The sequence below is a fragment of the Phoca vitulina genome, unplaced genomic scaffold (genome assembly GCF_004348235.1).
Source record: "Phoca vitulina isolate PV1807 unplaced genomic scaffold, GSC_HSeal_1.0 scaffold1, whole genome shotgun sequence".
Lineage (NCBI taxonomy): Eukaryota > Metazoa > Chordata > Mammalia > Carnivora > Phocidae > Phoca > Phoca vitulina.
In genome coordinates, this window is record NW_022589704.1 from 99,997,281 (window position 1) to 100,024,445 (window position 27,165).

General features: G+C 51.7%; 2 protein-coding genes across 3 annotated transcripts in view; one reads left to right on the forward strand and one right to left on the reverse strand.

Moving 5' to 3' along the window:
- The window catches only part of CUNH2orf76 (chromosome unknown C2orf76 homolog), a 240,316-nt gene that overhangs the window by 87,705 nt on the left and 125,446 nt on the right, over positions 1 to 27,165 (reverse strand). The window contains exon 6 of one of the 2 annotated variants that reach the window (XM_032412002.1): positions 14,483 to 14,588. The exons of the other annotated variant lie outside the window; for it this stretch is intronic. Within the exon in view, the coding sequence (XP_032267893.1) occupies positions 14,515 to 14,588 (74 nt within the window). The 3' untranslated portion in view covers positions 14,483 to 14,514. Of the gene's footprint in view, positions 1 to 14,482; positions 14,589 to 27,165 lie in introns of those variants that run through there. 2 annotated transcript variants of the gene reach the window in all.
- Positions 3,010 to 27,165, forward strand: part of STEAP3 (STEAP3 metalloreductase) — a 45,448-nt gene continuing 21,292 nt past the window's right edge. Inside the window, exon 1 of the mRNA XM_032411955.1 lies at positions 3,010 to 3,147. The gene's annotated coding sequence lies outside the window, so the exon portion shown is untranslated. The remainder of the gene's footprint in view (positions 3,148 to 27,165) is intronic.

Here is a 27,165-nt window from a genome sequence, read left to right on the forward strand (position 1 = left end):
GGCAGGCTGGCTCCCAACCATCAGAGTACGCTGGGCACATGGCTCCTCGTGGCCATCTCCTCACAGTCAATTAGGGTGTTTATTTTGTGAAATGGATGTGCTCTGTCCTAGCCTATAAATGCTCGATCAATCCAAGAAGCTGAGAGTGCACAACGTTCTTCTCCTCTCTGGCCCAAGAAGGAGGTGAACCTAGATTCTCTTCCTGGACACTCCTAGCCCAAGGGCTAGCCTTGTCTTCAGAGAAAAGGGCAATCTCAGGAGGCTGACACCAGGGGCTTCATAAAGAGAATATTCGGCAACTCTAGGCCCAGACTTCCAGCAGTGCATGTACTGGGCGCTTCTTCTGTCCCAGCACCAGGCTAGCTCTGGGGCAGGCAAGCGAGGACAGCAGAGGGGCTCAAGAGCCAATGGGGGAAGCTTCCCAGAGATGCTGAAGGAGGTGAAGAAGGGTAAGTATGGGGGTACATTCACTCAACTATGTGCCAGGCATTGCGAATACAGAAGTGAATGAGGCAGAGCTAACTTCCTGCCCTGGGGGAGCTCACATTTCTGTGGGAGCAGACAGTTGATACACAACAAACGGGAGAAGTGTGTCTTATGGCATGTTCGTGAGAGAAACGCTTTTAAAAAACAGAAAAGAAACAGGACATGGTACCTGGATGAGGGGTGAGGGATGATGGGGTGGGTCTCACGGACATGATGATATTTCAGCAAGGACCCGAAGGAGGAAGGGGGGGGGCACAGGGACGCCCAGGGGCCAGGCAGAGGGAACGACAAGGGCTGTGGCCTGTCTGGGGACCCTGCCTAATCTATCAGAGGGAAAGAGAGGAGGCCGCCAGGGAAGGATGGGGGGGCTGGAGCAGAGAAGTAACACGATCTACCAAACATCTCGAAAGGATGGTTCTGACTGCTCTGCCCTTGGCCTGATCAGACATGAGGCTGGCACAGAGGAGGTGCTCAGCCATTCAACGCACTGTCCTCCCCGCTAGATCAGGACAGAGCTCTTCCAAAAGTGGGGCCCTTCAAGGATTCAGGAAACATTTCCTGAACCCTCACCCACACCAGACCCCTTGCCAGTTAAGCTTCTCCCAATCCTGGCGGGAAACAGACCAGCAAAGTGCCAAGGCCAACGGAGTAGGTGGTGCTCTGTCCACTTAAGTTCTTGGCCTTCAGCAGGGCATTCACCGACCTCCCCCCTCCCTGTCTCCTTCAGGCCCCTGGATGTTCTTGTAGAAGTTCATGCTCCCCTTAGGATGTTCCTCCCTCTATAGTCCTCGGCCAGGCCAGCCTTCATCTCTCTCCAACTCATGGGGAGCCCCACAAAGAGGCCCACCAGGTCTCTTTGGAAGGATGCTGGATGGGTCCAAGGGTTCGTCCAAGAAGGCTGGAAGAGCTCTGAGTGCCTCCATTTCCCAAGCTCAGTCTCCTTGTGCTGCTCGCTAGTATTGCAGGAAGGATGCTCAGAGATCGCCATCAGCCAGAGATAGTTAAAGAGCACCCAGTGTGTGGCGGGGGGGGGGGGGGGGCACCAAAAGGGGCTAGGAACTAGTTCCTGTCTTCCTAAAGTTTACAACCCACTGCGGCAGCAACCCACCATCCAAGGGCAGGGACCAGGCATTGGGCACCTGGGTCCCTGGCACACAGAAGAACGTTGTGTGGTACAGCAGGATTCCCTGAGCCGGGAGCTCAGAGAGGGTGTTGCCCTGGGGCGGCGTGGAGCAAAAGGAGGCAGGAGAGGATCTGGGCCTTGGGGCCTGGCGGCAGAGAGCTGGGGACAGAGAGTATTCTAGGCAGGAGGAAACCTGTGGAAGTGAGCAAGCACAGGTGCTCAAGGGCGGATCTCAGGGGGGCGGGGGTGGGAGTGGGAAGATGAGGCGCTTCACAGCAGCATTCCCACCACCATGGGGAAAGTCGGAACTCTGCCTCCTCACCCCCTACTGTGCTCTGTGGGGGTCCATTTGTAGGGCCCAGTCCCCTGAGTCTGGCCTCAGGGCTCAGATAACCCCTCCCTAGGGCTTATCTCCCCTGCCCATTAGGGCTCCCTGGAATAATCTAAAGCTCCTCATCAGGGGCTGGTGGAATATGCCCCCCAGGCATTTTCTAGGTGGAGTCCCAAGGGTCTACCCCAATCAGTCTCCCAGGAGATGAAGGACCTTAATGCCAAGGGTGGCCCACTTAACCAGAGCCCCCACCTCCTCACCTGTAAAGGGAGGGGAATAAGTCAGGAGCATCTGCTGTGAGGTTATAAGTGAGAAAGGGCTTCAGATGGGTGCACACACCTCTAGAAAGACACCCCCAGCATATTCTCACTTTAGAGCCGCCTCCTTGCTGTGCTGTGACCCCACCCACATGGGGCAAGGGAGGGCAGCAGGCAGTGTTGGGGGCCACCCTTCTCAGGGGCAGGGGAGTGTGTGGGGGCCTCGGAAGCCTAGACAGGAAGGCAAATTGTCCCCAGCAGCTCCTCCCAAGCGCCCCCCACCCGCTCCCAGGCCTTGAAACCTGAGGATATGGGAAAGGATCAAAGGTCTACCCTATGCGTGGACAAGGGACAGAAAAGCACCAGGACCACAGTGCCTTGGATGCTGCCTTGTTGAGAAGGGGCCTCAGTTGCCTGCTGCTTCAGCGGCAGGAAGGAAGGAATCAGTATCCAGTCCGACACCTCGGCCTCTTACCCTGTGTGCAAACCTGACCGACCGTCACCCTCGGTTACAAAATGGCAGTGGATCTGAGGCGTCCCTCTGATTAAGGAAGTCGCCCTGGCCTCCACGCCCTCACTGTCCTGGCTAAGTGGCGGCCCGGAGTTCTGCACACTTTAGCCCCGGCAGGGAGGAGGGGACGCAGATCAGGAAGTGGGCGGGCTGGCTCTGAACGTCGGGCCGGGGGCGGAGGGTCGCCGGTCGCCGGTCGCCGGTCGCCGGGGCTGCAGGGCCAGGCGGGGATGGGCGACCCTGCAGCTCCCCGATTGCGGTCCCGGGGGAGGTGGCCGAGGCGGATAAGCAGCGGCGGGCTGGCGGGCGGCCACCTCCGCCTCAGGTCTGTCCCCGCGGGCGGGCGGGGCGCGGGGAGAGGAGGAGCCTCGGGGCCGGGCCACCGCCTCCAACGCGGACCTTCAGCCGCCGCCGTGGCTCCGAGCGGCGAGCCGGATTGGTGAGTGACCCCTCCGCCGCGTCGCCGCGGGCTGTGGGCTGCGCCCCGCCCGGGACCCCCACCCGGGACCCCAGGCGGCTACGCCGCTGCGCCCCGCGCCGCCGCCGATCTGAGGCCCGGCGCCGCCACGCGTCTGCAGGCGACCCGGGCCGCGGGGACCGAGCCACGTGCGCCCAGCGGCAGAGAACCCAGATCCCCGGTCCCCCACTCTGCGCGCCTGCCTTCCCCGGGGACGCCGGCCGCGTGCGCGGGGCGGGGAGGCAGGGCCGGGGGCGCTCCGCGCGGGGCGGGACTAGGGAGAGCGGGCGTCCCGACCCAGGCTGCAGCCTTGCGGACCCGCCGAGGGCACGGGTCCCGGGTCCCCGAGGCTCCGGCCGGCCGGTCTCCGGGGAGGGCGGGACCTTACCGTCAGGCCTCTGAGCCGTTTCGCCGCCCCAGCAGAGCCGGCGACAAGGGCGGGGGCTCCCGACCTTGAACTGGAAGAGGCCAGGCTGACCATTGCCCGCCCCTGCCCGCCGAGCTCTGACCATTTCCCCGAAAACCCTCCTGACCATTTCCCCGAAATCTGGGGGCAAGGTTGCCCACAGGGGTGTGGTTGGAACTTTGGGCACTCGGTAGATGAAGGGGAAGGTACTGAGCTAATGTCGTTTTGGGGGCCAAGAGGCCGAAACCAGGGAGAAAATGCAGGCAGGTCCTGCTGGAGCCCTGGTAGAGGGCACCGAAGGTCTCGCAGGTGTCCAGGGCCACGTCTGAAACAGGCTCCAGAAGTGAGGTTCTGGAAATAGCCCCAGGGAAGTATTTCTGTCCATGGGAGTGCAGTGATGATATAACTAATAGCAGACATTTATTGTGCATTTATCTGTGCCAGGCAGCTTGCTTTGCACACACTGTCCCGGTTAATCCTCAGGGCAGGAAGGCACCCCTATCATCTCGTTACAGATGGGGAAACTGAGCCTCAGAAAGCATGGGTATTTGGCAAAGATACACAGGTAGCAAGTTGCTGAAATAGGGATTTGTACCCAGATTTATCCGACTTGGCAGCCCAGGGGAGCCTGCTAGTGGGACAGACAGGGCATGTTCTCAGAAGTGGCAGCCCAGCAAAGGCAGTGCTGGGGTCCAGGATATCCACAAGACCAAAGGGTCTCACCTGGGTGTGTCCCTTCAGTCACCTGCATGGTTTGTTAAAAATACAGATGCCTAGGTCCTCCCCACGGCTGACTGAATCTGAGTCAGCATGAACCCCCCCTGCACCCAGCCGGGAGCACCTGGAGGACTGTCTTACTCATCTCTGTGCCTGTCGCTATCCCTCCTGGCCGTCGGAGATGGGGGGGAGGGGTGGTGGGAGGGCCGCTTGGAGCAGGTGCTTGATCATCGTCTGATGGATAAATGGCCTTAGTGGGGCAGGGGGCATCACTGGGGTACAAAGGTTCCCTGAAGGAGGCCTTGAATGATGGGCAGGTGGGCTCAGCCAGGCAACCTAGGAGTCGGGATGGGGTGACGCTGGCCTCAGAGCCGGCAGGGAGCTCAGCCCAGGCCACCTGTTCACTAGAGGGCGGGACAGCCAGTCCCAAGCCCACTGACTTCCCCGGGACCTGTGGGCACTCTAGGACCACAGGTGTGCCCTCTCCAGCCTAGAGATGCCAAACAGGTAAATTGCTCTCCAGTTCATATTTCCTGTCCTTGCCCGGTGGCCCTTCCCTCCTTGCGCAATACTCCCAGAGTATTGGGCAGGGCTCCAGGTAATTAAAAAGTGAAAGTTAATGACCATAGTGCAAAGCTGCGCCCCTGTGCAGTGGAGCTGCCTGACAGTAGGTGAGAGCCCCTGGCTGCGCAGTCCCCTGGAACCGAGCTGGAAGCTCAGCTCTTTCCCATGTGACCTTGGCCAAGTCCTCAACTCTCTGCACTCGCTTCTTCATCTGTAAAACCTCGCTGAGGACGCTGCACCTGATATCTCTATGTAACAGTGACAGTAATACCTGCCTGGGGGATTAGTTGTGTGAAGTGCTGAGTTTTAGGAGTGCAATAAATTAAATCTCAGAGCCCTCCCACTTCCCCCCGGGATTTGAGCGTTAATCGGCTGGGGACCTTCAAGGCTCATTGCTCTTCTAGTCCAAGCCCCTCAGTTCCCTAGAGAAGGTGGCTAAGGCCCAGAGAGTGGCTTCTTCTCTGTTGCAGAGCTGGCCACGGGCCCAGGCCTCCAGGCTCCCAGCTTGTTGTCCTGGCCAATGCCTCCCAGACTGGGAGAAAAGTCTGTGCTCCTGCTTCATTCCCTGGCCAGCCTGCAAAAGAACACCTCAGTGGCCAGGATAATTTTCAGGCACGTTGGGAACGGCCAGGGAAGCAGGCGATGCAGTGATGTGCGGGCTCCCTATGGCTGGATCTACCCCTTCCCGCCCACCCCCCCACCAGTATAGTGGCCATGACTTCCTTGGCGGGGCGGGCCAAGCTGCATCGATGAGCCCGCCATAAAATTGCTTTTTATTACCTGGACCGAGAATGGGGCTCTGGATTTAAAACAAGGAAGCTTGCCTTTTTAAGCAGTTATTAAGACCTAAGGTCAAGCTGGCTCTTTTCATCCCTCCTGGGGGCTGGAGGGGTGTGTGCCTCTTTTTTCCACTCATATTCTGTCCTTGCCAGCCCCGCCCCAATCCAGGAGGCTGTGGGGGTTACGGAACTTGGAGAGGGGAGGAAAGGAGGGGTGGGGATGGGCCACTCTAGGTGGTTTTCAAACATTCGACTACAGAATTCTCACCTCCTCCGGCTGCCCTCTGCAGCCGCCCAGCCTGCCCAGACCTCTGCACATCCGCCCTTCACGTCCTTGGCATGCCACGGGCACCTCTTGGATCACACCTGAAATGACAGTCATCATCCCTGAACGTTCAGTTCCCCACATGCCAGGCCCTAGGCCAAGCGCGTTATATCTGTGCGCACATTTGAACCTTCAGCTCTCTTAGGAGGTAGATAATATTGTACTCCCAACTGTATAACTTTCTCGAGGAAACACGAGGCTTCAATTCATTCATCCCATTGAGCTTGGGGCTCCTAACCACTAACTATACATGCTTGTCCAAATTCTACCTCATTTATTCATTCAACAAGCATTTCCTGAGAACCAGCTGGGTGCCAGGCACTCAAGACGGAGTCCCGCTTCTGGTGGGATGAGTATCCATTGTCATTTTCAACCCTGCAAAACACCCGCAGCCTCCACTTATTTCTGCATAGAAGTGAGGGGATTCAGCAGCACTGAGGCCCAGGCCCCACGGCTAATGGGATTCAGAGCCGGCTCAGGCTGAGCGGGCTGTCGGGGCGGGATCGGGGACTGCTCATCACTTCATCCCAGGGCAGAAGGTTTCCCTCCCCCTCAGATGCGGAACGAGGTCCCTGGAGAGTTACTTACACAGCTCTTCACAATCAGCACCTGGCAGAACGTGCAACAGGTGGATGCTAACCGTCCTGCGATCAGGCGGTAACTTCTTCCTACCTCTCTCTCTCCCGCTTCTTGGGAGCTAGGTGGGATGTAAGCCAACACATTCTTAAACCTTCCAGAACTATCGGATTAGGAGATTAAACTGTAAAAGATACAGCCCCAAGATGATAAACTCAATCCCAGGGAAATGTAAAGGCATTTGGGGACTGGTGAATGGGGCGGTCTCCGTTCCCCGGGGGGACAGCAGGTCTCCCAAAGCCAGGGTGCGGGGGTCTGTGCTGGATGACCCTTGACTGTAACGTGTGTTTGTGGTACAGCCGTCAGGCTGTGGGGAGGGTGGGCTCGGGAGGTGCCAGCATGCCCAGCAGTCGGGGTGAGGGTCTCTCTGAAGGTGAGTCATTCAGGGCACACAGCGGGAGGGTGTTGGCTGTGACATGGGTCCTACGGGTGCAGTCTGCGCCAAGATAGGGTGACCTGCCGCATCACTAGGGTGGCCTTTGCGAGGGGCCTGTGCTGGGGCTGCGTGACCAGCCAGGCCTGTACATGGGCCATGGTGGGGCAGGGTGGGGGAGCCAGACCCCACTGTCCAGTGAATCAGCCCCGACGAGAGGTGGGACAAGGCCCCCTGTGGTTGGTCCGCGCAGATGGCTTCAGGCTGGCCAGAAATAAGGTGGTGCCCGGAACTGGAAGGGAAGGAAGAGAGCCTGTGCTGGGCGGGGCAGCCAAGGATTGTGTTGGGGGTTGGGGACTTCTATCCAGGAAAGCCCTGCCCTCCAGGTGTTCCTGGCTTGGAGGGCTGACAATGATCTGTTGTGTGTTGCCTGTTGGGCCTGTCTGTTCTCCTGTAACCTTTGCTACAGTTCTTCTGGAATGTTCTGGTCTAGCATGGCTGTGTCTGACGAAGGGAGAGGGGGAGCTCAGGGCACAGCTGAGGGCTCGCCGAAAACCCCAGGACATGGGGGATCACAGCCGACCTGGACATGGGCGTGCCCCCGTCCACTCACACCTGGAGGGATCACTTTGATAAGAAAGGGTGAGGTCCTGGGACGCCTGGGTGGCTCAGTCGGTTGAGCGTCTGCCTTCGGCTCAGGTCGTGATCCCAGGGTCCTGGGATGGAGCCCCGCGTCGGGCCCCCTCCTCGGCGGGGAGCCTGCTTCTCCCTCTCCCTCTGTCTGCCACTCCCCCTGCTTGTGCGCTCTCTCTCTGACAAATGAATAAATAAAATCTTTAAAAAAGAAAGAAAGAGTGAAGTCCTGACAGTACAGCTTCTCCAAGGGCATGGGAGACCCCCCAGAAGCCATGATGAGGACAGAGAATGCCGAGCCTGTCCCAGTTACTGAATCAGGGGCGCTGGGGCTCCCTGAAACCTGCAGCCTAAGCTCACCCGGGATCCTGTGTTCGCTACTGTTTGAGAGCACTACCTGAGCCCTCATGGGCCCCATAGGCACCTACGGGCCTCCCAGTGAGCAGCATACCATGAGCCGGGCTCTGAGGATGCATAGGGCTACAGGGCACCAGGTCCCTGCCCTTGGGGAGCCTACAGTCTCATCGGGAAGCTGAGTGACCGTACAAAGTACCAGCAGGCAGCAGAGGAAGAAGATTCCAGGACAGCAGTGGTCCAGTGAGTGGTCCACAGCAAAGCACGGCAACGTGTGAACCCAAGCAGTCCGAAGATGTGGTTCGGGGGGCTTTCACGTTCACTGTTTAACTGGATCATCAGAGCAGAGAAGGAAAGGCATCTGAGCAAGGTCACACCCGGCTGTGCACACTCGGGGGATTCAAGACTACCCCTGCCCTCAGGAGGTCTCTCTCTGGCCCAAGAGACAGGACATGGACGGGCTCAGCGGTCAGACGACCGTGCACGCCCTGTTCTGCTGCTTGTAATAACAGAGTGAACCCGCCCAGAGCCCGGTGGTGTGTATTCTGGTTCTCAAAATGAACAGGTTACTCAAAACTACCGTTTTCCAAGATCACCAGTTTTCAAACAAGTTGAAAGCAGTTGAATATACTTATCCTAAGACTGGACATGGTATAATTAACTTCGATGATAAAAAAAGCCTCCAAACCTCTGGGCTCCCTTTGGGCTGCCAGGGTGGCCTCCAGGGTCCCTAGAAAAAGTGTCGGCAGCAGGCAGGCACACGCCCATCCAGGCTTCGCCCTTGTGACAGCGCTGTCTTCTGTCTGCGGGTCCTTCTGTCTGTCCTTCTCCCCACTGTGGGCACCGACCAGCAAATACAGACCATGGAGCCTTTGTTGGCACAGAAACGCTGAGAAAATGATCACGAGGCCGATGACAGCCACGGCAATTGCAATAAATCACCCCCACAGCAACTGATAAATTGCCACTTTCTGCAGCCATTATGTTTGGCTTTGTAACCCGAAGAGTAAACGCACCTCCCTCTCTGTCTCTTTCTCTCTCTCTCTCTCTCTCTCTCTCTCTCACACACACACACACACACACACACACACACGTGGGCAGGCAGCCTCCACCCCACCCTGGATGACATTTATTCACTTTATGCATCCTGGGTTTTGCTGTTCCTGAGGCAGGACACTTGAGTCGAAGCCACTCATTATCACTGGTGAGGTTTCCTCCCCGAACAGGAAGTACCAGCCAGCGCGGCTCTCTCGTAGTGCACTCCGTAACTGAGCCTCAGTCACCACTCCCGGTCCAGGAGCCCGTGCCTGTGGCCGGGAGCTGGAGTGTAGGCTGCGCGGGCAGTAGCCTGGAGGGTCCCTCCCCTCGGAGGGGCAGCCTGAGCCCCGACTTCAAAGACAAAGTCGGGGTGCCCATTCATCAGAGGGAGACCTGAGCAAGAAGCGGTGGCCAGGATCACGGTGGGCTTGTCAAGGGACTCAGGCTTCAGACGCTGGCGTGGGCCAGATGTCACAGCAGCCCGCCGTCGGTAAGTCTGGGGAGGGCACAGATCCACGGCGGCATGGGTGGCACGTGCGCCTCTCCCACCAGCGCCGCCAACCCCTGGCCAGCTTCTGTGTGCCCCAGCATCTCGGGGAGTCCGAAGTATTAGAGCGTCGCGGCCTCCGTGCAGGTGCCCCTAATTTGGAACTGGCCACAAAGAGCGCAGTGAAATGGAGTTCTTGCCAAAGTAAAGTGGGAATATGATCATCTGTACATTAAGTCGGGAACCTTTTGCAAAGTAAAGCGTTCGAGGATTTATCGCACACCGGGCCTTTGGTTAGTGGGAGCAATGGCTTTGTGGGTTCTGGTGTATTAAAAAAAAAAAGATGTTAATGTTTACAATGCAGGCCTGTGGAAGGCTGGCCCATTGGGAATTGTAAATTTTACTTATTGGGAACCATTTCTGGGTTGGTTTAGCACAGACCTGCTGCTGTAAGTAATTGAACCGGATTTTTCTAGAATGATTAAGAAATCTAGATGTTTGTAAAGAGCCCTATAAATTATTCATTCACTTCTATTTTGCAAAGCGGTGTAGTGACAGACCTCCCTCTTCTGTCATGCTAAACTTGCACGTATGTGTACTTGTGTGTGGATCGGCTTGTGTGTGTGTGTTTGTGTGTGTGTGTGCCCGAGCTTTGTGTGCTCTCTTTTGTAGGAATTCTCAGCCTCTCTTTTAAAAATATAATGATTTTTTTATGATGTCTAAATAACGATTCCAGGCAGTATTACAAGAAATATAACAGTAAAATGTTTGTACGAGTCCATCAGAAAGGAAAAATGCCCACAGAGAAAATAGAAATGCACCAATTAAGATGTGTGTGGCTGTAAACCAGCTTTTAAACCCTGATTTGAGACTGGCATCCTCTATCCTGTCCCTCCTCAGGTCAGCCGTGAGGGATCGGAGGGCCGGGTGCGCAGACTCAGGTGGAGCCTTCCTCTGCCTCCTAGACCCTCAGCCAGAGAGAGAGGGAGGGCCTGGGACCCGTGCTGCTGTGGTTTGGAATCTAGAATAGAGGGCGGCCCTGGATTTGCAGAAATAGCTGAGAATAAGAGGCTGGAAAGTCTGAGTCTGGGCGGCTCAGCAGGGCAGAGGGAAAGCTGGGCAGAAGAGAGCAGACCACCCCAGAGCCGCATGTGACCAGGTGACCAGCTATTACTCATTACCACAGCAACGAGCTGCCTGCCCTCACCACCCTGGAGGCAGCTGGAATGCTGGAACCAGATGGGACTAGGGCCAGAGCCAACCTTGGGACCTTGTGGAAGTCCTAACTGGACCTCAGTTTTCTCATCTGTAAAATGGAAGTAACGATAGCCTTCCACAGGCCACACCCCGAGTGTGCAAGTCCAAGGTCAGGATCTCCATAGTGTGAGTCTGGCCACGCCTCCCCGTGACTGCTTTTCGATGATTGCGGATGTGCCACCTGTCAGGCCCTGGCTAGGTGCTGGCATGTGACTGCCCAGCTGCCCCTGTAGGAGGGCAGACCTCACAGCCCCGGGGAGGCCCGGAATTTCTACATGATGGGGCTTTCGGGGCAGTCATGTGGAGAGAAGGGGGAACTAGGGGACTTCTCTTAAGCTGCTTCTCTTTGCATAGCAAGTAGCCTGCTTTTTACTTGGATTGTTTCTTTCAGATTCACACAACGGGAAAGGTTTTACAGAAGCTGTTATTCCTTTGACCTGCCTGGGAAATGTAAATTATTTATATCAAAGGGTATTAGTTTTAATGTCAACGTTAGCACCTGAGGTGGGGTGATGGAGACTAGGGGGGTCAGGGACCTCACCACCATCCACCCCTTGGACCTCTAAGGGAAAGTAGGCACCATCATATGCTGGTCCCATCCTGGTACCTGTGCCGCGGAATCGAGAGGACCAGAGAGGGGGTGTTAAGTCTGTCTAGAAGAGGAGGTAATGTGAGGGCTTCACAGAAAATCCAGCCTTTCTGCTGGACCTGGAATTTTGTCATTTGGAGGGAAGGGGGCTTTCCAGGCAAAAAGATTACATCTGTATGCGGAGCAGAAAAAAAGCATGCGGTCTGAGTGGGGAGGCCACAACAGGGCCTCGCTTGCCCCTGGACACCCCTGCCTCATGGAGACTGGGCAGACCATTTTGAATGGTTCTTCCCCCCAAACCCCAGCCACGCCCCGCCCCCCCCCTCAGGCTCAGAAGCCCACAGGCCCTGGAGCCATTGACCCAGCATTCCTGAAGCCCTCTTCCTTGGGTACTCACATACCAGGCTGTACCTTGATAGGCCTCCCAGCTGGTGTTTGATTTTCCACTTTGGCCAGAGCTGCATGAGTCTCTGTGTTTTTCTGTTTATTTTCAGTGTTTAAACTCATCTGTGCATAAGTCTTCTGTGTGATTAAATGTATCAAAGAGTGAAATGCCTGGCCAGGTCTAACAACATGATCGGGCCGTGGTAGGGATTAGAAAGTCCTGGTAGTATTTAATCACCACTGACTGTAAGAGGGCCCATTGGGTTCCGAGGAGAACAGCCAGGAGTCCTAAGTACGCTCTGCCCTTAGGCACAGAAACTAGCGGTTAGGTTAAGTCGTTCAAGCCACAAACATTAATTGAGCACCTAGTCGGTGCCAGGCCCCAGGATAGGTGCTAGAGACACAGAAATGAGTACGAAGTGGACCGTATAGATGGAAAAGCAAACCAGCCTGTGCAGTCAATGGTCACATGTCAAATGCAAAGTGAGGCCCGGAGTGTGAGATCCTCTCTGTTTTAAGGGTCCTGGAGGAAATCAGGTCTCCCAGGGCTGCCTGGACCAGCCTTTTGAGCTCTCAGGGATTCTTGTAAAAGTCAGAGGTCTGCATGGATCCAGCCCATGGTGGGTGGGTGGGAAGTCAGTGCAGGACCCTACCCACACAGAGCATTTGGAGAGTGGAGGCTGACTTCCAGTGTCCCTCGGAGCCCAGGGGAAGATGCTGCACAGGGCCTGGGAGGGCCTCTCAGAGGCTTCTTTGAAAAAGCGGCCCAACGGCTGGGCAAAGCAGGGGAAGCATGCATCCCCAACCAGGCTCAGGAACCAGGCCAGTGAGGCAGGCTGAGTTCCTTGGCAAAAGACCCTGGGGCTGCCCTGGTTTGTCTTGGCTGCTTCTGCCCCTTTCCCTGCCTCCACACCTCCTTCTGCCCAGGAATAGGGGGCTCTGATCCCTGATTCTGCAAACCTACACCATGGCAAGGGGAGGGGGTTCAGGGGCCGCCACAGCCCACAAGACCCATCTGGCCCCAGGCTTTGCGGCTCCAGGTGTCCCTGGAAAGCAAGAAGGCACCCAAGCCCAGACGCTGAGACTGCAGATTCAGCTGCCGCCGCCTGATAGCCTCCAGCCTGGCTGGATTAACCAGCCCGTAGGGAGCTGGCTGCCCCCACACGCCAGCACCCTGACCTCACTGGGCAGAGATAAGCCACTCCCTGGCTCCCACAGCGCCTGGGCATGCCCTCATGCAAGCGCTCTTCTCCTCACCGCAGGCTGTAGCTGGCCTTTCCCCAAAGAGCCCCGAGAGGATAGACCATCTTCTGGCTATGTGCCAGAATGCCTACTGGGCACATAGTAGGTATTCAGGGAATATCAAATGAGGAAATTTTCCAGGATTGGTAGGACCAGCTATTGCATAACACTGCACAGAGTGTGCACTGCACAACTCCAGAGGTTACTATTCACGTGGATTACAATGTGGATGGTGCCCCCTGGGGTTGTGCAGCATGAGGACCCTAAGGGCTTGAGCATCTTCCCAGCTTCAAGCCGCTGGCCTTGGTGCTGACCATGGGGACTTCACCCTTCCCGCTCCTAACCAGCACTGACCATCCTGCCTCCGTGCTGGCGGTGGGTGGTAATGAACTGGTCCAGTGAACACTTCTTCCTGGCCTCGCTGTCAACTTGTGGTAGTGGAAGAGCCCCGGATGCCGAGTCAGGCCATCTGAATCCTTGGCCATCCAGGAAACTCAATCCTCCTGGAAGATGTCCCCAGTCAGGGTGTTGGGGACTCCCGGACCCCCAGAATCTGTGTGGGGATAGCCCAGTGCTGCCCCCCTCTTTTCCCTCAGGCTGCAGTGGACCTGGTGACCCACATGTGGGAGGGGAGGGGCCATGGGAGCACCTCATGGAGAGTTTGCCTCACTGGCTCAGGGAGCAATGTTGCCATGGCCCTGACCCCCTTCTCCCCGGAAGGACCCAGCTCTGGGCAGCCAAGGGGTATGCAGGGATGGGGCACGTGCACCTGACCCCAGGGCTGAGAGGAGCATGGGGAGAGAGCACTGATACTAGGGGTCCCGGAGGGCAGGGAGGACTTACAGAGCAGGCAGGCAGAGAGCTGGGTCTGACTGTAAAAACCCAGGAAAAAAGTCGAATCTGGAGTGGTTCACCTCTCACACAGCACCTTTTGCGAGCATCTCCTGTGGTGGTTTTCAAAGTGTGGTCCAGGGAGCAGCAACAGCAGAAATTGTGGGGAGGGAGCCCAACAATGTGTTTTAACAAGCCCTCCAGATGACCCCGGTGAGGCTCAGGTTTGACCAGATACGTGTCTGGCGCTGGGCTAAGTGCCGGCTAACAGAAGTGAGTTTGACTCAGTTCCCATGCCTCAGGAGCTTAGAGTCCGGGGAGGAGACAGACGGGACAGACAGCAATGCTGCCAGTGGGGAAGGGGCTGCTCCCGGGGCTGTGGAGGCAGATCGGCAGCTGGTGCGGGTTTGATCCAGGAGCTGGGGGTCCTGGTGAGGAAGGGTGGCCTGGGGACACCCGTGGCATGAGGACCGTCCCTTGTAGGGAGCTGGATGTTGGGACTAGCAGTCCTCAGAGAGCTCAGGGGGCCCACTGCCCAGTCCCAGACCACCCTGGTGCCCCACTCCTGACCAGCAGCCTCTCCCTGTTCTGCCGCCCCCTCTTCTTTCCACTCCCCGAACCCCAAAGAGCCGCAAGTCCCTCCCTGCAATTGCCTTGGTGGGAAATGTGTGCATACCTCCAGGCCATTATCTCCGAGCACATTTTTAAGAAAATTTCAGAGTAAATTTTTCCATTCAGCAGAGAACGCCATGTATTGATTTAGGTGCATCTATTTCTCCTTTACACAGACAAAAGGTCTTTAAAAATCCTAGACAGAGAGGAACAAAATGAAAAGGGAGTGAATTTAACAGGCACAGATCGTGGCACTTTGCTGATTCCGTATAATCCTTACTATGTCTCCTTTAAGTAGGTAACGTTACTCTGTAGTACAGAGAAGGAAACCGAGGCTCAGAGAGGTAAAGTGACTTGCCGAGGCCGCCCCGCTAATAAGTGGTGGGGCTGAAATCGAACCCCAGCCGCCTCCAAGCCTGTGTTCTCGCTGGCCTGCCTTGCAGTTTACCACGGCGATTGAACCTGAGTAAGTCTGGAATATCCAGATGTTTCCTGAGCCCACGTTCTGATGGCTGCACTCAGAGGAGCTAGGCTAGCCTAGCCGGACAAGCTCCCAGTGACCATGATGGCTCCCTGGGGCTGATCCTCTGCCTCATTAAGGAGGGGATGCGTTTGGTGGGGAACGGGGAACGAATCCGACCTAATGCTAGCAGATTGGCAGCTATGTGCTAGTTTCCAGCTGCGTGTCCTGATACAAACCCTCTGCCATTTGCCAGAGTAGCAGATGATGCTTCCTTACCCCCTCTCATTGGAACGCATCTGCCTTGTTCATTGACCCATCCCGGGAGCTGGATGGGTGGGCCTCAGACCTCAGCAACCTTCCTTGCATGCCATGCACTGTGGTCCTCAGTGGCTGGCTGCTTGCATGGGATGGAGCGCAGGGCAGGAGCTTCGTGAGCAAAAGCTGCAGGTCCACTCAGAAACCAGAAGACTAGCCCATGGTACCATCTCCCCTACAACAGTTATTAATAGTGTTGACTACACACTCACTTTTCTAGAGGTCGTGGGGCTTAGAAACTCAGATATATGGGAAACAACCAGGGAATAAATTAGAGCCGCCAGCACCGATGTCACGGAATCCATGCTCTAAGGTCATGAGGAGGCCTTGGACTCTCACCCAGAGCAAGTTTTCTCTTCGTTCACACACATTAGTAACACACATCAGACTGTGCTATCTCAATTTCTTTTTTTTTTTTTAAGATTTTATTTATTTATTTGTCAGAGAGAGAAGGAGAGAGAGAGAATGCTTGTGCACAAGCAGGGGCAGGGGCAGAGGGAGAAGCAGGCTCCCCATGGAGCAGGGAGCCCGATGCGGGGCTGGATCCCAGGACCCTGGGATCATGACCTGAGCCGAAGGCAGACACTTAACCGACTGAGCCACCCAGGCGCCCAGCCACAGTCCATTTTAGAATCGTGCCATCACCTCCGAAAAGAAACCCTGTGCCAATGAACACTTTCCACTCCCCCCACCCCAGCCCCCTTCAGGGCAAACGCTAATCTACCTTCTGTCTCTGTAGACTTGCCTCTTGTAGGCATTTCATATAAATGGAGTCATACAGCATGTGGCCTTTTGTGACTGGCTTCCTTCATTTAGCATAGTGGTTCCAAGACTCAGGGTGTTGTGGCCCCGTAGCCGTGCTTCCTTGCTCTTTGCTGCTGAATGATGCTCTGTTGTGTGGCTAGAGTATGTTTGGTTTCTCCGTTCTCCAGCCGGTGGACATTGGGTTGTCTATACATTTGGGGTGTTACGAATAATGTTACCAGGAATGTTGGTGTACACATTTTTGTGTGGACAGTGTGCTTTCAGTTCTCCTGGGTGTTTAACTAGGAGTGGAATCACTGCGTCATATAGCAACTCTCTGTCCCACCTTGTGAGGAACTTCCAGACTCTTCCACAGTGGGTACACATTTTATTTTGTTGTTATGCCAACACTGGATGTGGGTTCCAATGTGTCTACATCCTCACCAACACTTACTATGTCTGCCTTTGTTGATTAAGCCGTCCAAGTGAGTGTGAAGTGGCATGTCATGGTTTTAATTTGTGTTTCCCTGGGGACTCATGACGTTGAGCATCTTTGTGTGTTCTTCGTGACGATTTGTGTATCTTCTTGGGAGAAACTTCGATTCAAATCCTTTGCCCATGGGCGCCTGGGTGGCTCAGTCGTTAAGCGTCTGCCTTCGGCTCAGGTCATGATCTCAGGGTCCTGGGATCGAGCCCCACGTCGGGCTCCCTGCTCAGCGGGAAGCCTGCTTCTCCCTCTCCCTCGCTTGTATTCCCTCTCTCGCTGTGTCTCTCTCTGTCAAATAAATAAATAAAATCTTTAAAAAAAAAAACAACAAATCCTTTGCCCATGTTTATATAAGTTATATGCCTTTTTAGTACTGAGTTGTAAGAGTTCTTCATATATTTGAGAGCAAGCCCCTTATTAGATAAATGATTTGCAAAATTCTTCTCCCATTCTGTGGGCTGACTTTGTGCTTTCTCAGTAGTATGTGGCCTGTATTTCTTGTCCGCAGCAGGACCTGGGAAGGCTTTAAGGGGCAAGCAGGCAGAGAGAGAGCTGTGATCAATGTCCTGACAATGAGGGAGGATTTAAACCTGTAAACTTATAAAACGGTTTTATAAAAACAAGGACAAGATCCAAGGACATCCCCTCTTGCAGTTCAGGGTGATGCCAGGGTTCTCAGTGAGGATCTGACTGCTTCTCTTGAAATATGCACTACATTTTGGAAGGATTTTTGGTCCCCAAGGATAAGCAGAGTAAGTTTTGAAGCTGTGAGATCCAGGATGTTTGCCTTCGTTCAGAAATATGCATGAAACTTCTCTGATGTGCCCAGCACAGGGCTGGATTGCAGAGTTAACAGCCATGCAACCGAACGTGGCAGTCTCTGCCTTGCCAAGGTTGACAGGAGGGTAAAGCAGCTCAGTGAGCACAGGAGCCACCAGGCGAGGACTCTCAGAGAAGTCCCCAGCCACCGAGCAATGCCTTGGGTGCGGGTGGCCCCCAACTGCCCCAGGAGGGAAGCTGGGCAGATACTGGTCCCTTTGGGCTCAGGTCTCCAGGATGGGTATGGAGCTCCCAGGGATTGTAAAGGATCATTCCCTGGGGCCAAGAAGAACACTTAGAGCTTCTATAAAGCTTAGCCTTATCCTTTTACATTTATCTACATTGACATTTATGTTAACATAATGGTTTATCCTGTGTATAATATTATACACCACAAATTAGGACATTTTAAATATATTTAACTTATAAGTAAAAATAGCGGTAATAGGAATGTGTCTCCCCCCTCCCCAATTTAATTTTACTGACCAGATAAAACCTAAACAAAGTCACCTCTTGAGGATAAGAGCTGTGCCATAGTCCTCTCTCAGTCCCTGGGGCCAACCGGGGCCAGAAATGTTAGCGCAAGTCAACCTCTGCGTGGGAGGGGTGGAAGGCACCCCAGCTGACCCACAAGCCACCCCTCCTCCATCCAGCCGCAAGGTGCCACAGCCAGCCACCCCACCCCCGCCACCACATGTGACCCACCCTGACCCCTCCATGGACGGGGACTGCCCTGGCCACGTGAGTCTGAAGGGTTGTCGCTGCCCTCGCAGAAGAAGCTGTCAGGCTGTCCGTGGCGTGACTGGCCACCATTAGTGGCTGCCTGAGAGCAGGCGGGAGCGCGGCGGGAGCGGGCAGGCCGGCCAGCGGGCCCCACATGGCTCCCAGCCACAAACACAGCCCATGTCATGACCTTGCCGGGAAGTGGGAGGGACCAGGCAAGCCTGGGCAAACACCCAGAGAGGACTGGGGCCCATGGTGTGTGCCAGTTCCTGCTCAAAGGAGCCTCAAAGCCGTTTTGTCCTCAGCTTGGGGGGGGACGGGAGTGGGCAGGTGGGCAGGTCGCAGCGGGCAAGCCCCAGACTGCCACCCCCACTCCGGCTGTAATTTGATCCCCTCCCTCCTCCTTCCGCCAGCTCTGTAAATAGAACCACCAGGGAGCCAGGGCCCAGCCAGGATCAGTCACTCTCTAATCTTAGGGCCACGTGGACAGGCGACAGGCGCTCCTCTGCCCATCCCCCCCCCGCCCCCCCCCCCCGCCCCCGCCCGCCCCAGGCCTCTAGGACTTGTACTACCTGCTCTCCCTTCTCTGGCCTTCACGCCGGCAGCAGACCCTGTGCTGGGCACTGGGAGGGCAGAATTTGGGGAGGCAACCGCGGCCCGTGAAGCCCCCTCAGCGAACGGTACATACACACGTACACGTACACGCACGTGTACACGCAAGCGCACGCATCGGTCAGAAAACTCGGCTCTGAGCTCTTGCACCCATTAACTCATTTCATCCTCAGAGCAACCCTTGGAGGAAAGTACAAATAGTGCCCCCATTTTAAAGGAGGGGGACTGAGGCACAAAGGGATCCCCCCTAGTGACGCAGCGCCCTGATTTGACCCCAGCGCCGCAGCCGGCCTGCCGATGGCTCTGTCCCTGCATCAGAACTTGTAGAGGTGGGAGCTGCCCCTGGGGTGGGAGGCCTCACAAGGCAGCATCACAACCAGGCATTTTCCTGTCCTGAGGACCCAGTCTTGGTGGCAGGAAGCACTTAGGGATGTTTTGTGTTTAGTTTCCATGCGGCCTACGACTGAAAGCAGGCCCCTAAGTGTGGGACCATTAATACACTGGGAGGGGCTCGCAGGTGATTCGGTGCAGCGGCTCGGTCAGAGAAGCCACCCAGAGAGGCTCAGCGACACTCCGATGTCCCACCGCCAGGTCACCAGCCCCAGGTTCCCCCAGCCCCTGCCCGAGGCTTCCCTATTCTGCAGCTCCCTCCACCCTGGCCCCCCGAAGGAAGCAATACCGAGTCAGGTTCTGAGCAAAGAACCTCGGGAGCCAGCCCCACATAAGTCCTCCCCACCTCCACCTTGGGATGCTCAGTCTGGGGTTCAACGTGGACAAGATTCAAAGTCTGGGTGTCACCAACTTTGGTTCAGTTTGCTGTGAGGTTGTAAACCACGGGGGATTCTTCAAGAGCCAGCCGATGCCACACGTGCCATGAAGCTGGCTTCCCCTTGGGAAGTGGTGTCCATCCCCTGTCGCTCTGTGTCCAGTCATGACTGGATGCGTCTTATCGAACGCGTCCCCCACCACACATGCACACACAATTGTAAACCATCCGAGAGTGGGGGCCACATCTTCCTCATCTTTATTCTCTTCAGACTGTTCAGCACATGGTAGTTACTCCAGCGTTGGGAGGAGAGAGCAGAGGAGACGCTTCTGGCCAGTAGGGACCGACTTGGGACCCTCTGAATTGCTAGCAGACGTGGAGAAGATGATCTGGGGGCTTCAGGGTCGTCACTCCCGCTCCCCATAAAGGCAAGCCTCACCCCAGGGCTGGTGTCTTCAGGCGGCTGATGCAGGGACAGGGGAAGGCCCCAGTGCATCTGTCTCAGCCTTGACTGACCACAGGGAATGCTGGAGGCCCCGTGGAGGGGTTTATATTCACCTCGGCCCAAATCCCCCACACGGGCCTGGGAGCCCGAGTCCACCGGCAGAACCCCTGTCATTGACTCTCCCCACTCTCCCAGGGCTAAAGAGGGGTTGGCAGGGGCTTCTGCATCCTTCCTTTGCCTTGTCCCTGCTACTGGTACAGTGCTGGCTCCAGGATCTGCTTACAATTACCGACCGACACCCACCGAGTGCCGAGCCAGGATCAGTCACTCTCTAATCTTAGGGCTTTTAGGTTTTAGGTGCTTTATTTATATTGACTTATTTATTGCCACAACCTTGACTTAAGGAAGGTGCTGTGATTGTCTCCCTTGGATCGCTGGGGAGACCGAGGCACTGACAGGCCCACAGTCACAGCTAGTGAGTGGCAGAGTCAGAATTAGAACCCAGGCAGAGTTGGGTGCCGAGGTTGGCCTTCCATGGTGACACACGACTCCAAGTCTGCACTCGAGGGATCATCAGGAGCCCCGCTTGCAGCTGCAAAGGCTAGCTCATCACCGTTCAGAAAAAATATCCTTGTCCCCAGAACCAGACAGAAAACGCTCTCCCATTTTGCAGGGAGGGACTGTCCCCATCAGAGCGTACAGTGGAGTCCCACGGGAGCAGGGTGGGGGTCCTGGCCACAACGCATGTCCCCTGACTCTTGGAATGGACAGTCAGCGCATTCCCTTCGACCCTGACCCCCTCTTCTCAGCCACAGGGCTCCAGCTCTGCCACTCGCTGGGGCATCTCTGGACAGGTCCTCTGTCTGGGCAATAAGACTCTTGGTGAAGCTCACTGCAAAGGCTAGTAGACCTGCGTCCTGTTCTCCTTTCCCCATTATCCTCTTTGCTGCCTGGAGCAAGTTCCTTAACCTCTCTGAGCTGCTGCACTCAGAGTGGCAATGCTTCTTACCCCTTCTCTGCCGAGGACTCCCATGGACCCATAGGCTGGTGAGGCCTCTGACTTCTGTCAGAATAATGCTCTTACCCTGTTGGTGGGAATGCAGACTGGTACAGCCACTCTGGAAAACAGTATGGAGGTTCCTCAAAAAGGTAAAAATAGAGGGGCGCCTGGGTGGCTCAGTCGTTAAGCGTCTGCCTTCGGCTCAGGCCATGATGCCAGGGTCCTGGGATGGAGCCCCGCATCGGGCTCTCTGCTCCATGGGGAGCCTGCTTCTCCCTCTCCCACTCCCCCTGCTTGTGTTCCCTCTCTCGTTGTCTCTCTCTCTGTCAAATAAATAAAATCTTTTAAAAAAAAAAAAAAGGTAAAAATAGAGCTACCCTATGATCCAACAATTGCACTACTAGGTATTTATCCAAAGGATACAAACAATGATCCGAAGGGGTACGTGCACCCCGATGTTTATAGCAATGATATTCACAATAGCCAAACTATGGAAAGAGCCCAGATGTCCAGCCACAGATGAATGGATAAAGATGTGATAGTGATATATATATATACAATGGAATAGTACTCAGCCATCAAAAAAGAATGAAATCTTGCTATTTGCAAGGAGGTGGATGGAGCTAGAGGGTATTATGTTAAGTGAAATTAGTCAGAGAAAGACAAATACCATATGATTTCACTCATATATGGAATTTAAGAAACAACAGATGAACATAGGAGAAGGGAAGGAAAAATAAGATGAAAACAGAGAGGGAGGCAAACCATAACAGACTCTTAACTCTAGGAAACAAACTGAGGGTTGCTGGAGGGGAGTGGGGTGGGGGGATGGGGTAACTGGGTGATGGGCATTAAGGAGGGCATGTGATGCAAAGAGCTTTGGGTGTTATATGCAACTGATGAATCACTAAATTCTACCCCTGAAACTAATAATAATAATGACAGTAATAATAATAAACACTTCTAATATCAAGAAAGAAGATGTTAGTTGAAAAAAAGAAGAAGAATGCTCCTACATGCACAAAATGACATAGGGTTACAAAGGAGACCAATTATGGTGAAACATAGTTCCCAAAATATGTTTTGAATGTGTCATAGTAATAGGCATGGTTCTTTTGAATACATTAAATAACATCTAGTGGCTGGTCTAATATTTACTATAGTTTTATTTTTTTAAATTTTCCCTCACCCTTACTGAGGTATGATTAACAAAACTATATATATTTAAGGTGTACAATGTGATGTTTTGATACACAAGTGAGATCATGCATTATTTGTTGTTCTGTGTTGGCTTATTTCACATAACATAATGTCCTCCAGGTTCATCCATGTTGACACAAATGTCAGGATTTCCTTCTTTTTTGGAGGTTGAATAATATTCCATTGTCTGTATATACCACATTTCCTTTGTCCATTCATCACCAGTGGACTCTCCCATTGTTTCCATATCTTGTCTACTGTGAGTGATGATGTAGTGAACATGGGGTACATATATATCTCTTTGAGATAGTGATTCTTTTTTTTTTCTTAAAGACTTTATTTGTCAGAGAGAGAAAGAAAGAGAGAGAGAGAGCACAACCAGGAGGAGTGGCAGGCAGAGGGAGAAGCAGGCTCCCCATTGAGCAAGGATCCTGATGCGGGACTTGATCCCAGGACCCTAGGATCATGACCTGAACCAAAGGCAGATGCCTAACCAACTGAGCCACTCAGGTGTCCCTGAGATAGTGATTCTATTTTCTTTGAATACATACTCAGAAGATGGATTGCTGGATCATGTCATATTTCTATTTCTAGTATTCTGAGGAGCCTCCATGCTGTTTTCTATAATAGCTGCACCAATTTATATTCCCACCAACAGTGCACAATGGTTCTCTTTTCTCCGCATCCTCTCCAACACTTACTATCTTTTGACTTTTTGGTCTTTTTGATAATAGTCATCCTAACAGGTTTGAGGAGATATATCATTGTGGTTTAGATTTACATTTCTCTAATGACTAGTGATGTTAAATATCTTTTCATATACTTATTGGCCATTTGTATGTTGTCTTTGGAAAAATATCTACTCAGGTCCTTTGCCCATTTTTTAATGGAATTATTTATTTGGGGGGGTTGTCTTGTTTTATTTACTATTGAGTTGTATAGGTTGTAGGAGTTCCTTACATATTTTGGAAATCAATCCTTTTTTAGATAGATGGTTTGCTAATATTTTGTCCTATTCCATAGGTGGCCTTTTCATTTTGTTTATTGTTTCATTTGCTGTGCCAAAGCTTTTTAGTTTGATGTAGTCCCACTTATTTGTCTTTACTTTGTTGCCTGTGCTTTTGGTGTCAAATCAAAAAACAAACAAAAAAATCATTGCCTAGACCCATGACAAGGAGCTTTTTCCCATGTTTTCTTCTGGGAGTTCTACAGTTTCAGGTTTTACATCCCTTTTGAGTAAGTCCTTAATCAATTTTGGGTTGGTTTTTGTGTATGGTGTAAGGTAAAGGTCCAATTTCATTATTTTGCATGAGTACATCCAGTTTTCTCAGCACCATTTATTGAAGAGACTGTCCTTTCCCCGTTGAGTATTCTTGGCACCTCTGTTGAAGATTAGTTGCCCTTATATGCATGGGTTTCTTTCTGGACTCTATTTCATTCCATTGATTTATGTGTCTGTTTTTATGCCAGTACTATGCTGTTTTGATTATTATAACTCTGTAATATAATTTGAAATCAGGAAGTGATGCCTCCGGTTTTGTTCTTCTTGCCCAAGATTGCTTTAGCTATTTGGGGTCTTCTGCAGTTTCATACAAATCTTAGGAATGTTCTCTCTATATCTGTGAAAAATGCCATCGGAATTTTGATAGAGATTGCCTTAATTCTATAGATCACTTTGGGTACTATGGACATTTTAACAACATTAATTCTTTCAATCCATGAACATGGAATACGTTTCTATTTATTTGTGTCTTGAATTTCTTTCATCAGTGTTTCATAGTTCTTAGTATACAGATATTTCACCTTTTTGGTTAAATTTATTTTTAAGTATTTTATTCTTTTCGATGGTATTGTAAATGGGATTATCTTCTTAATTTCTTTTTTGGATAGTTCATTGTTAGTACTTAGAAACACAATTGATTTTTCTATGTTGATTTTGTATCCTGCAACTTTACTGAATTAGTTTCTTAGTTTTAACAGGGTTTTTTGGTGGGGTCTTTAGAGTTTTCTATATGTAAGATCATGTCATCTGCAAACAGAGACAAATTTTACTTCTTCCTTTCCAATGTAGATGCCTTTTCTTTTTTCTCTTGCCTAACAGCTCTGGCTAAGACTTCTTGTACTATGTTGAATAGAGGTGGCAAGAAGGGCATCCTCGTCTTGTTCCTGATCTAAAAGGAAAAGCTTTCAGCTTCTTACCATTGAGTATGATGTTAGGTGTGGGCTTGCCATATATGATCTTTATTATGTGGAGGTGTACTCCTTCAATACCAGTATTGAGTTTTTATCATGAAAGGATGTTTAATTTTGCCAAATGCTTTTTTTCCATGTGTTGATATGATCACATGATTTTTATCCCTCATTCTGTTGATGTGCATCACATTTATTTACTGGTTTGCATATGTTGAACCATCTTTATGTCCCAGGGATGAATCCCACTTGATCATGCTATAGGATCCTTTTAATGTGCTGTTGAATTTAGTTTCCTAGTAGTTTGTCGAAGATTTTTTCATCTGTGTTCATCAAGGGTATTGGCCTATAATTTTCTTTTCTTGTAGTGTCCTTATCTGGCTTTGGTATCAGGGTAACACTAACCTTATAAAATGAGGCTGAAAGTGATCCTTCCTCTTTGCTTTTTTGGAACAGTTGGAGAAGGGCTAGCATTAAATCTTCTTGAAATGCTTGGTGGAAGATTTCTTATTACTGATTCAGTCACCTTACTCATTAGTGGCTTGTTCAGATTTTCTGTTTCTTCATGATTCAGTCTTGGTAGATTATAGGTTTTTAGGAATTTATCCATTTCCTCTGGGTTGTCCAGTTTGTTGCCATATAATTGTTCATAATAATCTCTTATGACCTTTGGTATTTCTGTTGTATCAGTTGTAATGTACCTTTCATTTTTTATTTGGAGTCTATTTTTTCTTAGTCTAGCTAAAGTTTTGTCAATTTTGTTTATCTTTTCAAAAAACCAGGTTTTAGTTTCATTGATCTTTTCTATTGTTTTTCTAGCCTCTATTTCATTATTTCTACTCTGATCTTTGTTATTTCCTTCCTTCTGCTAGAACTTTGGAATTGTTCTTTTTCTAGCTCCTTGAGGTGTAAAGGTAGGTTGTTTGAGATTTTTCCTTTTTTGTAAGGTACACATTAAGCTACAAACATCCCTCTTAGAGCTGCTTTTGCTGCATCCCATAAGTTTTGGTATGTTGAGTTTCCATTTTCATTTGTTTCAAGATTTTTTGGATTTCCCTTTTGATTTCTTCTTTGGCTCATTGGTTCTCCAAGAGTGTATTACTTTTTTGGGTGTTGAGTTTGATAAGTTCTTTATAGATTTTGGGTACTAACCCTCTATCAGATATGTCATTTGCAAATATCTTCTCCCGTTCCACGGTTGCCTTTTAGTTTTATTGATTGTTTCCTTTGCTGTGCAGAAGCTTTTATCTTGATGAAGTCCCAATAGTTCATTTTTGCTTTTGTTTCCCTTGTTTCTGGTGACATGTCTAATAAGTTGCTCTGGCTGAGATCAGAGATGTTGCTGCCTGTGTTCTCCTCTAGGATTTTGATGGATTCCTGTCTCACATTTAGGTCTTTCATCCATGTTGAGTTCATTTTTGTGTATGATGTAAGAGAGTGGTCCAGTTTCATTCTTCCGCATGTTGTTGTCCAGTTATCCCAATGCCATTTGGTGAAGAGACTGTCTTTTTTCCATTGGATATTCTTTCCTGCTTTGTCGAAGATTAGTTGACCGTAAAGTTGTGGGTCCATTTCTGGGTTTTCTATTCTGTTCCCATTGATCTATGTGTCTGTTTTAGGAGCCAGAGTGTATTATGCTAAGCAAAATAAGTCAGTCAGTGAAAGACAAATACCATATGATTTCACTCATATGTGGAATTGAAGAAACAAAACAGATGAACACACGGGGGGAGGGCAGAAATGGAGAGAGGGAAACAAACCGTAAGAGACTCTTAAAGATAGAGAACAAACTGAAGGGTGATGGAGGGAGGTGGGTGGGGGATAGGCTAGATGGGTGATGGGCATTAAGGAAGTCACTTATTATGATGAGCACTGGGTGCATGTAAGTGATGAATCACTGAATTCTACTCCTGACACCAGTATTGCACTGTATGATGACTCACTAGAACTTAAATAAAATTTTGAAAAGAAAAAAAAAAGAATGTATTACTTAATTTCCACATATTTGTGAATTTTTCCGTTTTCTAGTAATATACCATTGTGGTCAGAAAAGATACCCCCTATGATTTCAGTCTTCTTAAATTTGTAGGACTTCTTTTATGACTTAATGTGTGATCTGTCCTGGACAATGTTCTGTGGATGCATGAGGAGAACATGTATTCTGCTGCTGTTGGATGGGATGTTCTGTATATGTCTGTTAGGTTTGTTTGGTCTCAAGTATAGTTCAAGTCCAACGTTTCTGTGCTGATTTTCTGTCTGGATGATCCATCCATTGTCGAGAGCGGGGTAGTGAAGTCCCCTATTATTATTGTGTTGCCATCTATTTCTCTCTTCACATCTGTTAATATTTGCTTTATAAATTTATTATATATTTATCCTGTCTGCCATAATTTTAAGTGAGTGATAAGTTTAAATAGTATTTGAAGAACTCTTTCACAATTAAACTTGGGATATGGTCAGCACTGACTACCAGTACTATTGTGGTCCGCTGCTCACGTTCATGCTCAAAGGAAATGGCAAATTTCAGTTTGAAGCTGGTGCCAAGGCCAGCAGAATTTTTCCCACCCAAGTTTACTATGAATTCCTGGCCCAAGCCCAGATTTTCCACCATGGCCACTCATGTCAGGCTCAGTAAAGGAGATCCCAGGGCACCCACGCAATCTCAGGGTCCCACTCACTGTCACGTTCCACTCCAATCCTACCCTCAGAGAGCAGATGTCAGTGTTCATTTGTTCACTCAGCAGACATTGAACACCAGCTCTGTACCAGGCCCTGGGACAAATGGTGAGACCCAAAGTCAAATAAGATGAGGTCCCTCCTTCAAGCTGCTCATCATCTACTCAAGGAAGAGCACAGAGGTCCCTTCCCAAAATGCAAAATGTACACAAGCACAGGGACATGTCACCCTTCCTGGTAATCAGATAACACCCAGCAGTGGTGAGGTCGGGGTCACTCCTAGACAGTAACACTATCCCTCCATCTCTCACATACTCCTTTGAAAAGAAGTAT